Raw genomic sequence first — 13686 nt, 5'->3', positions numbered from 1 at the left:
TGCTTTTTCACCTTTTCCAGCTATAGAATCCTGTCTAATGCAAATGCAAATGCAAACWTCTCCCCACAAGCTTTGTATCTATCACATTTTTGAACTATAAACAAGAGTTCATAGTAACCTACTGATAGAAAACAGATTTGATCTATTGCTAAATGAGATTTAGCATAGTGATATTTGCAAGATTTCAGCTGCTTAATAACATTCTGTGGGGCAGTGAATCATAGAAAAGTCCACAYTGAAATGATTAATGAGCAGCACAGAACAGATATTTGAAATGGTGCAAGCTTTACTCATATACTTCACAATTTTATAACAATATTTAACATTTATAAATACAAGTTGATGTCTGCAACAATTACCTTTATAGATGTAAACAATTCATTCCACTACATTCTCACAAATTCATGTGCACAGTAAAATGCTCACAACTGATGATCCATACTATAAGGGAAGCTGCAGAACTATGTCAGAGAGACCTGTGCTTGGCTTGCCTATTATAAAGAAGTTCCTTTCAAAATCTTTAAATTATTGTAAAAATAATGTGCAAAAGTGACAAAAATTTGTGCAAGGAAATGTCTTGTTTTTAGAGCAAGAATGACACATTTTGACACACTTTATTCTGAAAAAGAAACTACAAATTTTACTCAAAGGCTTTATCTTTTTTTCTGAATAAAGTGTCCAGGATTCGGTTTGAAGAGCTTCTTACTGTCATGCAACAAACTTCGAATATTTATCCAGTCTACTAAATAACTTCACTGACAAAGCTTCTCACAAAAGAAATTGTCTCTTATGAAAGAGAAGGTTACAGGTAGGATTTTTGAGGTAGGACAGAGGAAATGGCCATTGAAAAGCAAGAGTAAATCAGTCAAAACAGTTCAATCCCCTAATGGAGGTGTCTGTCTTTTGAGACACCCTAAAGTGAACTGCCTTCCCCAGGTGCTATTTTGGAAGTCACAGATCTTCAGGTCCAATGTCATATCTGCTGYCCCTCTATGGCTATCTCAGGGACCCTGGGTGCAAGACACCTGTGTGCATGGACAGCTGAGCCAATCTCTAAATTGTTGTGAACTGTAATGGAAGTCCCATGGAAGCTTTAATTGAAGCTCACATATCTGAAACAGTGCAGAGTTGTTGAGACATCCACATGGTGTACAACATGCAGGGAGGGGGAATCCCACTGGTGCAGAGAACAGGGAAGGCAGGATACCCTAGTACACCTTAAATGTCACTAGGTATTTATATGTGGGTCACTGAGTCAAAACCCTCTTTAATAAACATCTACATTTAGTTGTCTTGGTCTTGAACTGAATCCATTCTTGCAGCCTGGTCTCCCAACACCAAGTCTATTTTATTAAAATACTGAGCTGGAAGTCATGATGTAGATGTAGCTCTTTGCAGKTAGAGCTTTGGTTTTATAGCATTCTTGTCATTTTAAACTTTGCAATAGAAATATGTACAGAGCTGTTTGTACCATTAGAGAGATGAGAGACTTCAGATTAGTCTCCCCAAATATCTCCTCTATGTTCTATCTGTATATCTCATCACTGCATTCTCAGTCAATATATTATATGTTTGCAAGATTTGTTTGCAAGATTTGTTTGCAAGATGTTTGCAAAGTGAGGGATGCTCACTTTTCTGAGCTGGAAATGTTAGGCATATAGTGCCTACGGCACATCTGGAGGCCTCAAGCAAGTGGTTTGGAGGGGACATTTGGGCAGGACACAGGCAAAAAACCTGTCCTTTCAGAGAGAGTCAAGGAAACAGATGTCCTCCACAGAAACTGAAGGACTCTGGGCTCCACCGGAATCTGTAACAGCTGGAACTGAACACCAGAGGGGAGAACAACATGGACCAGGACCCCTGCTACCATATTCCTCTGAGCTGCCCTTAACCACAGGACCATCTGGAGACACGTTTAATGCCTATGTACTAAAACAAAGCTGCAAAATAGATCCTATATACTCTCACTATATTAAAAATGAACATAACATTTTGCTGAGAAGAAAGCTCTGTACTATTTTTTTAATTGCAGAGCTAATTCTTTGCGCTTCCTAAGCAATAGCCATACAGTCATATTGCAGCAAAGAAAGCAGAGACATGTACAAAAGGAAGAAACATCTGGCATATCAACTTGCGCTATTTGGTTTTGGGCAAAAATTAGAGCACGCCATGCTGACAAGTTGTAAACATTTTTGCCATGCTGTGACACCTGTCTTTGAAGACTGAAAAGCCTGACAGCATTGCACACAAGCAAAATTAAATGCCATCACAACCATCTACTATGTCTCAACTTCCCTTGAATGTGAAGAGGGAAATGAAGAGGTCAAAAAGTCTGTGGCATACACAAAATGGATATAATACAGAGAAGAATAGAATTACAGGATTCTGAAAGATTTTTTTCATCAAATCTCTCTCTTTTTTTTTTTTCTGTGTGAACATATGTTTCTGGTTTCTAAATACATTGCTTCAGTAGGCCAATATTAAGAATCATGGATTTAATCTGCCATCAGAATCATGTTTGCAGCTCCCTGTGATGTCAAGGGGAGAGGCGCATGACTAGTATAAGGCAGAATTTACCGTATATACTATTCAAACCAAATTCTGATATATTTCTCTTGCACTGCAATTTTGAAACTTGAAACGGGGATGCTTTTGATCAAGAAGCATTGTAGCTTTCAAATAATTGCAATTATCCCAAAATAACATGCTGCATAAACATAGTGCATGCTTTGGAATACTAATTCAGCTTTTTGATTTTGAAAATGATCCCACCAGTCCTTTCAATACAGGGACTGGAGAAGTTCTTCTGAAGATAACATTTATTATGCACATCAAAACGCTTCAATGCAAACAGGTAATGCAAAAGATAACACATTTTAAAAGCTTTCTTTTTTTTTTTTGCTGTCCTTTTTTTTTCCCTTTTGAGCAAACAGGAACCTTTTATTTTACTTTTTATTATTATTTTTACTTGCTTCTCCTAAGCTTGGAGCTATTTATGGAAATTACAGTATTCATGTATGGCAGCTTCAGTCAAGGATCAAGATTGTTATGAGAGGAAAATTTCGACTGAAAGCTTGTTATTCACATCGTTCTCTTCTCAGCTCGCCAAAGTTGAAGGTTAACGTCATCTGTTCTAGACATTTCAGATTAGTCACAGAACTTTTCTTGGTGGTTCAGTGCCTGGTCATCCAGTCAGAGGAACAGTAATCCATATGGAAAAATTAGCTCAAAGCTACTACACTGGTGGTTAATACTTGAGCCTTAGTTAGGATTGTTCGCAGCATCTTGGGACTCTTTTCTTCCTTGATCAATTTCTTAAAATAGGGTTCTTCATCAGAGGCTGAAAAGAGGAGGACTGTACTGAAGTATTTTTTTTTTCCATCACCAAGTCTTTTTTTAGGAAAAAAGATACATATATTTTTAAATGTCCCATGCAAAAAAAAAAAAAAAAAAGAATAACACAATTTGCTTAGGAGTTACACTCTGCATTCCTGTATAGTAGTTTGCTTGGTTTGCATCCTGGAATGATAATCTTCAACAGGAGATTTGTTAGGATGTACTTATTGTATAAATGCTGACGCGCACTGCTAGTAATCTGGCAATTAACCATATTTTTGAGCAAGAAAATRTCTTGGTACTTTCCTTTGGATTATTTTCAACTCTATATTAAGTTAGAAAACCACTGCTTAACAACAAATATATATTCCCTCCCATTTGAGTCACAGTTTATCCTGAACAGTTAAAAATGTCTTGTCTAAATGAAGTAGGTGAAAAGGGCAGGAAACTGAGAGGTTAAATATTAAAAATAGTCACATAAAGGTCGCCCTTTGCCAGCTGGCTTTGACAAACATAAGCTTAAAAGGGCAGGTCAGATTCCAAAGAAGAAATTGTTAGATATTTTGATTAAAAATGCATATTAATAATAAAAATGTTTTTGAAAAACAAAATTAAAAATTAAATTAATGAAGCAACTGAATTCTCCTTTCTTTGTAGACACTCTTTAAAATGACCTATTAGGTACCTAACTGAAAAATAAAAAACTAATCTGTCTAGTCTATTTACTTTATTACAAACCCCAAATTTTACTCACACATTGAATAAATTGATTAAAATATATTCAAATGCATCTACTAAATTCATGTTTTTATTCACAATGAAAAGTACATAATCCCGACTGAACTATAGTATTTAGAACTTTAACTATTACTAAGGACTATTTTGAATATACAATGTATCAACAAAAGGACAATTGGTACTACATACCTCTGATTTTTATATCCTCTTTTCAATTTTATCACTTACATGTTTCATGTTTTTCTTTTTCAGTTTCTTGTGAGCTACAATTTATCTATCAGAGGTTAGAAGAATTCACTTATATTTATGATAATTACTTATGTATATAATGGAAGAGACTGAATAAGGAAAAGATAATTTAGCATATCTGAATTAAAAAAACAGATCAAATGAATCATTTAAAATGCACACCCTAAAAAAGTTCTCTACAGACATGACAGTCAAGATAATTAATATACGTGGCTTTCACCTTCCCATTAACCTACAAACTGGCACTCAGTTAGGCTATAACTAGAGAGGAATGTGTGTGACATACCAGTCAGTATGAACACTGGAAAAAGAAAAAGCTTACCAAAATCGTAGTGACAACTACTGTTCTATTCTCCATGGCTGAAGTGTCATTTCCAAGCGTAGGTTCATGCTGAATCAAAACTAACTTATCCATGTCATTCCAATAGCCAACCTGCAAAATAAAATGTATGTWATTTACAGCACACAAGTCTATACTTTGTACAATTATAAATAACTCTAAGAACAAGAGAACAATTGTGGGTTAAATTTGCACCAAAGGAAATGCTGCAGCACTCACGGTCGTGTGCTTGCAGAACACACCAGTCATGCACACCATCTCATACTGCTGCAACCAGAACCAGACCCAGTACTGATGATATTCAGCTGCTCCTGAACGATCTAAGCTATTTATTTAAGAAAGAGTTTTGATGTAAATGCCATTTTGAATAATTTGGAGCCTTACTTTGGACATAAATGAGTCTGAATACTGTAAGGATGTATTTTAATGCTTTCTTTAATCTCAGGGAGAGARAGAGACACTCCCAGATAGTGACCAGATAAGCACCCAAGATAAGCACCCCTTCTAGAAGCGATGGTCTTTCTCAATTGACTATGAAGTATGGTCATTAAGTGTCTCTGGTAGTGCCTACATGGTAGAGGAGCAAGTGTGTTCTTAGTTTCCACGACTGTTCTTAGACTGCCACAGTCCTTCCCAGAAAAGCCTTAACATGAAAGAGCTGCCTGTGTACATTGCTGTTACAGAAATGCTCTCGAGCCAGGCTCAGATGACTTGTATTCTCCTATGGAAAATTAGTTTTTAAAGGAAGTGGTATGACTGCTAGCAGAAGCTTTCCCTGGCATGCAGAAGATGCTCCCTGCAGTGTACACCTCTGGTACTCGGTGCAGGCAGTAGCTGTGCACTCTGCATTGCTGGTGAGGCTGCTGGGCATTAAGACATGAGTCAACATCCTTTCTTAGACGGCCCAGGGATATAGTGCTTGCTGTAAGAGTAAATCAGTTTGAAGGCAGCCTGAAGTAAGGAGAGCCCCCTTCAAGCTTTTATTGATGCTTCTGGGAGCGATTCAGTGAGCATTTCAAAAGAAAAGGAGCAAACAAACAAACAAAAACATACAAAAAAATAAACAACAGGCTTTATACAATGTGTTTAGATGGCTAAAATTATATTGGAGATTTGGTCTTAAAATACTTCACTATTTTTGTAAATCCAGGCCACTCTGAGTGTTACACACAGCTCTGCTGTGTGTAACATATGTGAACATGTGACCATGTTCAGTGACTGTATCAGCAACAGACACTTGCAGATTTAGAAGCCTCTGGTCATTACTGTTGCCTGGTATGCCCCTAACTAGGAAAGRTTGCCTGCAAGGCTTCTTGTCCATCTTACAAAGGAGATGGGAACATTTGTGGGAATTATGCAGAGAACAGAGCTCCTATGAGACTATTGGTGCCAGAGGACAGTGCCTTAGATGAAAACACTTTGGTATGATGAAAACAGGCTGAATGAACAACTCAGTTATGGAGGCAATAATGTTTTTAACATACTTGCAGATTAATTGTAGACTAAAATCCACCAGCTCATAGGACCCCCACGAAACATGGAGAAATACCTTGTTCAGAGTCACACAGTGAAGCAATACAAGACTGGAAGTGTAAAGGCATCTTTGTGACTCCTAGTAACACATGCATTAAAGAATCCCATATACTCTGAAAAAAAGCCAACCTTCCTCTTGCTTTTTCCATTTTCTGCTTCAGTCATTTCCTTTCATTAATTAATTTATGGAGAGGAAAGTCATTTTTATAGTCTAAAGCAGTATGTTGACACACTTAACATTGCAATGCATGTGTAAGAAATAATTTTATAAGGGGTTTTCTATTCTGATTTCTATTGAAATATTTTCTCTTTTAGTTAATAAATGAAGCAAAAAGGCATTTTTTTCCTAATACACAACATTCAGTAGATTTAAGTGACATATTTTCTCTTTGCAATTGCAATAGCACAAGGCTTTGAAACAGGTGTCTGCAGCTAGCAAGGAACTTCAGCATTGCTGATTTAGTGGAGAGGCAGGATTTCTTTCCTGGATGGATGCACTGCTAACAAATATTCTTTTTCATCCAGACAACCATAGATTCATAGATAAAATTGATAGCTGAAAATGTCAAGTTCTGCCAAAAATTGGGACCAACTGAGGGTAGAACATGTAGACTGAAAACTGGCAGTTTCGGAAGCTTGTTATAATGGTGAATGATTGTTTTTCATTGTGTAATTCCTCACTGCTGAGAAGTTCAGAAAGAAAGCAGAAAATGAATGATATACTGAGTTATGAAAGTAAGCACCATATCAAAATAGTGACAGAGATAAAGAAGGTTTTTGAGGTACAGTGGGTATTTTTTTAAGGAACTGCAGCTTGGTGCATGGAACTGTGAGCTTGCATGTGTACATCTCAAAACATGTATTAAAGTAACTCTTGTTTTGGTTTATTGAATAAATATAGAACAAATCTATGAGACATATTTATGAGCATATGAATTCACAATAACAATTAAAGCAGTAAGAGACAACCTGTTTTCCTATAGAATCCAAAATTCCTAGGGAAACCTCCTCTAAAAGATAGGGATGAATTCAGCCATATAAAGCAAATTCAATTGAATTTGACATTATAACCATTCCATCCACTTACAGAGAGACTGAATTTGACTTTTAGGAAATAATGTTGTAAAAAGAGGTGCTTTAAAATAAACTCATCTAAGCAGCTTGACAGCTGAATCAATGACGTCATTTCTGAAGGCTTGTGCACCATGTAGCATCCCCTGATTGCTCTTGCTGAAGCAGACAAGTCAGTAATGGCAACAGAATATTTTTTTTTTTTACAGTTAAATTGCCAATTTAGCTGCCTCATTTGGAAGTCAGAAGGCAGATTTAAGGCTTTCTTGTGAGTTTATATGCATATGCTTTCTATACACTCTTTTCTTTTAATCTTGGTGTTTCTGTTTTACGGATGGGAACCAAATAAGGAATTCTGCTATAAAACTATTATGAACAAGGGATACTGTATCCCATTTTACTCTGCTATGTGGAAATAAGCCTCTGAAGAGCTGTGCAACTTTCTAATGCTTCAATCACATCCTAAATCTGTGGAGAAAAACAAACAAACAAAACCAAAAAAAAAACGCGTTTTAACTAGAGGCATGAGTTACTTTGACTGGAAAGGCTAGTCCTGAAAGGATACTGCTGAGTGACTCATAAGTATTACGCAGGTCATAACAAGAAGATATTAAAAGTGAAGGCCTCTTAGTTCAATTAAGTATCGTCACTTTTAACATATTATATAGGATCTGTTAGGTCAGGAGCACACCACTGGTCGTAGAATCACTACGATCGTATGAAATCCTATGTAATACATGAGAAATAAGTTCTTGTGAGTAGTCCTGTCTGTCAAAGCTGTTATGACTAATTTTATCAAAGACAGATAATGGCTTGAGAGTGGCTCTGAAGGCAGGTGAAGGCCTAGGAAGGGTAGGAAAGCACCCAGTGGTGCTCTAGCAAAACAAACACACAACTTCTCTTCCTCTCTAGAAAAAAAAAAAAAAAAAGGGCATAGGGTTATCCCTGCATTGGTGCCACCAGCCCAAGGCACCTCTCCCACACCAGGCTGGAGGAGAAACAATCCACTTTCTAAATCTTACTGCTGAGCAGGTTCCCTAAGGAAGTAATAAAGTTGTGACCTATTTAGGCCTAGTTAACACATCCTTCCTAGATGGCCTCTCTTCCTTGGGAATTGGGGAAGGAGGGATCATAATTCACTGTTATGAGACAGAGGGCTTCCCAGGAGAGAAGCAAGACAGATTTGCCTTTCTCAGTTTATTCTTTAGCCATCTGTCATATTTTCAAAAGACAACAGTACCATACACCTCATGCACACTGGCACATCCTCTGCTTTAATCTGTAGCCCTGCTCTACATTATACAGGCACTCAGTTTGTCTTGATTCCCAATTCTGCTCTGGATCTGGAGTTTAGTATTCTTCCTCCTTCACCCTGCAGGATTCAACTGCCTCTGGATCTAACAACTGATCTGGATTTTGGAATAGTTACTGGATTTGTCACCTCTGAAAATGCTTGTGTGCCTGATAGCTGAGGATTTTTGACCACTTTTGCCTTAGTCGAGTGGCTTTGATTCTCACCTTCAGCATCTGCCTTCTCTTTTTCTGAACACATAATAAATAAATGCTACAATGATTCCAAAGGAAATAAAATGCTTAAGCTTGAGTAATACTCTCCCTTTTTTTCTGATGTATTTTATTCTATGAAAAATAGACAAATTTCAGCACAAATGAGAAAGTCAGAACACACTGAGAAGACGATAAATGCGTACTTTGCTAGCCCTGAGTGAAAAACTGTGCATTGAGACATTCAGCATCTTCTTGGATGAATGCTAACACACATCTACCTAAGTTGCTTACAGGCAAACCAATTAAGCATGCAGGATTGCATGCTGCAATTACTTGGCCTAACAAAATGTAGGCATTCATGTAGTTTTCACAACCTTCTCTCCTTCTCCCCTCCCCTTTTCTTCCTTAAAAAGATGACATCATTACAGCTTTTGACTTATGTCAAGCGGCTCTGCATTTGCAGGATAGAAAGATTTAAGTAAGAGAGGAAAAAGATTTAGTGTACAGAGTTCTCACCATTCTTCATCAACCAGTGTTCCAACAACTCACCATCCACTTGGTTTTCTTTATGATGCCTGACTGGCTCACATACCACCTCCCCAAGATGCACATTTGGTTTTTTGTTTCCGAATTTGTTGCATGTAATAACTGTATCTACTAAAAGATGTAATTTAACCAGAATTAAGGGTTATCTATTATCCAGGATTATGCTCAAACTCACTGAATACTGTCTAAGTTTCTATTATTATTTATCTAAACAAAAAATATTTATATAATATCAGGATAGCAAATGTTGTCAGCACCTACCTTTCGAGGGCCTGTGTTCTTCAGCTCAAACACATCCATGGTGTAGTTCACTCTGCGACCATAATGGTCAAACTGAACATTTCCTGTCAGTCCTTGTATTCGAACCTAAAACAGAAGAATACACATCATGAAGATCCAGCCTTATATTTTTTATTCCAAAAGTCACATAATAGTTCAAGTTATTCTAGATTTGTCCTTAGATCACATAACTGCAGCACTGCTACATAACTATAGAACAGTCAGGCACTATAAATTAAAGATTTGGCTACTTTGCTTTTGTGTTTTTTCCTGAAAAACCATGCTCAAAATAGGCAGAAATATGTCAGTATCTCGGTGCTAACAGATGTACAATCGATCTTCTCTTCTTCTATGAAGTGCAATTAAACATTTTTCAGGGCATCTATAAGTCCTATTGAGAAGTACGTTCTTTTCCACTCCTGTCAGTGCTGCAGAATATTTTTGATTGTGGTGTTAGATGTGTGTTAGATTGTGGTTAGATGACGAAACAAGTTTATGAATTTAAGGAATATTTATTTATACCCTGCCATGCTACCATCCAGTCCCTTCCGTGACTTTTTGTAGTTCCTCTGAGTGTTTTTCCACTGTTTCTCACACTGCCACATAGGCACTTCCTCTCTCAGCTAATTCAGTGACTTTGTTGTTGTTTTCCACTATTCTCACAGTTTCTCGGTTATTAGTCCTTGCTTGTTGGACCACAGCCTAGGCAGGGCCAGGGTTGGCAGGGCAACTGCCTCTTTCCCSACATTAAATCACATAATAAAACTAAAGGATGTTGAGAAAAAATCATATCTTTTTAACTCAAAGTTTGTTGGTTAARAAAGTATATATTGAGTATGTATTGCTTATCAAGGTAAACTTGACAATAAACTTGAAGCAAAGCGATTCTTCCTCATGGGAGGTAGATGACCTGCATGAGGATGGAAGGATTGTTTCCAGATCCATAAAGTGAAGAAGGACAGACATAAAGCCATAAGATCAGCTGYGGCAATTTTTCACTACCTCTAGGCCTGCTGTGAAGGCAGCAACATTTTTAGCCCCTGAGTTTGTGATACAGATGCTGTAGAAAAAGGAACTGAGCTGAAAATATTACTTTTGCCCTGAGCTGAGAGGAGAAATCTTTTTTTTTCTTTTCCTTTCAGCTCTTTGATGCTTCACTGGATATCATGGCTCTGGTCCTCAGCCCAGAAGAAGTCATAGACACATTGCTGAACCAAGTGTTCTTTTCCTTTGTTCATTTCTATTTCAGATCAACCGATAACATTTCAGCAGAGGAGAACAAACTAYCTAAATATACTCAGTAATAATTTGCCCCTACCTTCCTTCCAAATTATAAACCAAGAAAGATCAGAATAGCACTACTTGTCTGCAAATGGCAAGCAAAAAATAATTTCTCCTCTTCCTATCCTTACTCTTGAGTGTAAGGATAGTGAGTGTATGATCTTCCAAATCATATAATGTACAAATAGAATCTAACATTCATAAAGATCACTATAATGAATCCTACCCTTACCTGTTTTAATGTCCTCTCCATATCAATCCCTTGACCCCATGGTGCAGCTGGGTTAGCAAGACAATCACCAGCATTTCCTCTCCGTGAAATATCAATTTTCTGTCTTCGAAGATTACGGAACGTTTCAGCCATYACAAGTACTCCGTCGTATGTCAGTGCAGATGTATACTAAATGGATGGACAAACACATCACTTCAGTGTTGGTATGTCTTTAGAAAAATCAGTTGTCTCAGATATTTCTGGTTTGATTTATTATGCAGCAGTTGYTACACTTCCATTTAGAAAAACACCTCCCCTCAAAGTCATAAGCAATTTTTCTGAGGGATGAAGGCAAGACTGTGGAGCAYACATTTCAGTAGTTCCAGCTTTAAGACTCTATTTTCTAAGACCAGAGAGATCTGTCTCTAAAGATTCCTGAAAAGAACAAATAAACTAGAGACACTCTCTCCTCAAACTCTTCCAGTTAGGTTATCCATTAGGGAATAAACCCACCCATCCAATTTACTGAGAAGAAAAGAAAGTAACAAGAGCTCACAGAGAAAATTTATATGCATAAATAAATCTTTTGGAAATGATCGTATACCCAGGCTCTTGGAACTGCTAAGAATGGTCAATGGTATATTCTTCCTGTCTACAAAACGGCTGTTTAGATACCTGAATGCTACAGGGCCCTGAAGAGCAAAGAAAGGCTAGAGAGGCCAGTATTTCTAAACTAACTACATTAAGCACTTTATGCAGAGAATATGACAGATAAAATACGTAAAACAAGTTTTTAGCAAATAATAGCTTGGAATGACATAAACAAAGAGGAATTTTCCCATTACAGTCTTCCGCACTGCAACAGAATCAGTTATATGCCTAACGCTGGGATTAACTTCCAAAATTTCAGTTCATTCATTGAAGTCTAATTTCCTTTGTGTCCTTGGCTTGCATTCCATAAGCTCTTTCGGACATGGTTTATCTTTACTATGTATTATTTTGATTATCCATGGCTGAATTATTGGTGATTCAGGTCAATCACATTGATTCTTAGAAAGGGGCAGCACAATAATGTTACTTCTGTAAAGAGTCACTGTACTCCATAACCCACAATATCCATGTTTTTTTCTCCTCCATTACTTATATTTCTTGATTATTCATAGAATAATGAAGATATGCTTTATATTATCCATGCAGATGTTTTTGTAGACTTTGCCAACACTTCACTTTCCCAACCAACAGTTGACTGCATACCACTAGATAGTGCCCAGCACAACAATGTCCAGTCTTAAGTGGGTTTGAAAAGTGTCAGTCCATACAATATAGAAACAAGAAGTTTTTGATGAAGTCATAGCTATGCKGTGATCTGTCAATCAAGAAAATTACAGGAAACAGAAATACTTCGTTATCCGCTATGAGGGATTAGGATAGAGGAACACAGGGATGTAATTTCATTGTAAGATTGTGCCATAGTAATAACTACTTCAGGTTTGGAGATGTATAAAATTTACAGAAATAATTCCATTTGAAAATTTAAGGATATTGTGTCTTTAATCGCAGTTATACCTCATATGCAGAAGAATCCAGATGTCTGGAAAGCTCTGCACGCTGAGTGAGTTTAAATAATTAGACAAAAGGATGCAAAATTGGTTGAAATTAAGTTGTCAGTTAATTGTTTGACCTTTAATTCCTGTCAGTAAAAGAGTGAGTTTGAAACTAAGTGGCAAAGGCCGTTGAAGGTCAGCAGTGAAGCGAGTTGCAGGTTTGTTGCTATCATGCATAAGGCATAGTCAGTTACTAATAATAGTAAGATTGGATGTCTCTTCCTCTTCCTAATATGAAAGTTTTTATTCATGTATTCAGTAATATCAATCAGAAATAGAACATGTGAATGGCGCCTTTGGTAGTGATCCAGAGCAGCAATTACCTTTGGTGGGGTCTCAGATCCTGGATATTCTCTCTGGTCCAGCTTCTTCCAGCGCTGCATCAACTTAGTTACCATTGGGGTACTGAAATCTACCAACTGAAATCCAGTCACATTGGCTCCTCCGTGCATAAATCTCTCCAAAGAAATATCCTTGAATCCCTAGAAAATCAATTTAAGATTTTATTTGCCTTCTTACCTCACTGTGGGTCCAATCCGTTCTAGAGCAGCAAGTCAGCATAAAGAACTGCCAGCAGCAGATATCCACGAGAATCCACGACTTAAAAGCAGTGAAGAGTATTGAAGCACTGTCCATCATTTCAGCTTGTGTCATAAAAATGAAACAAACAAATCCTGCATTATAGCTGGGGTGGTCTCCACAGCTATATAGTGTATTGCTCGGGATGGCAGACAGGGTCTTAAAAATGCAGGTGAACCAATCAACTGAAAGGCACTTGCAGAATATCAAAGCTTTAATGCAAACACCATCAAAGTTGGCAGATTTTAATGAGTACTATGCTGGTCCTTGACCRATTATGTGCCTGTTTCTATGTGGGTTTACAGAGCGAACAACATTGTTGTGTAAATCTATTTATTCCAGGGTTAATTRTTCAGAATGAAGGCTTCTGAGATACAAGTTCTGAGGTCAGATACAAGACTTCAGAAGGCTGG

General features: G+C 37.3%; 1 protein-coding gene across 6 annotated transcripts in view; it reads right to left on the bottom strand.

The window, feature by feature from the left end:
• GRIA4 (glutamate ionotropic receptor AMPA type subunit 4) overlaps window positions 1–13686 on the bottom strand; it is a 219435-nt gene that overhangs the window by 59333 nt on the left and 146416 nt on the right. For 5 of the 6 annotated variants that reach the window (XM_026041877.1, XM_026041873.1, XM_026041872.1 and 2 more), the window contains exons 6-9: window positions 13018–13176; window positions 11112–11279; window positions 9581–9685; window positions 4646–4756 (exon numbers count right to left, since the gene is read on the bottom strand). In XM_026041877.1, coding sequence (XP_025897662.1) covers window positions 4646–4756; window positions 9581–9685; window positions 11112–11279; window positions 13018–13176 — 543 coding nt within the window. Of the gene's footprint in view, window positions 1–2930; window positions 3341–4645; window positions 4757–9580; window positions 9686–11111; window positions 11280–13017; window positions 13177–13686 lie in introns of those variants that run through there. The other variant, XM_026041878.1, reaches the window with a different exon arrangement.

This window comes from Nothoprocta perdicaria, unplaced genomic scaffold (genome assembly GCF_003342845.1).
Source record: "Nothoprocta perdicaria isolate Ctin4 unplaced genomic scaffold, notPer1 scaffold_298, whole genome shotgun sequence".
NCBI classification, from domain to species: Eukaryota; Metazoa; Chordata; class Aves; order Tinamiformes; family Tinamidae; genus Nothoprocta; species Nothoprocta perdicaria.
This window is presented reverse-complemented; position numbering and strand designations above follow the sequence as displayed.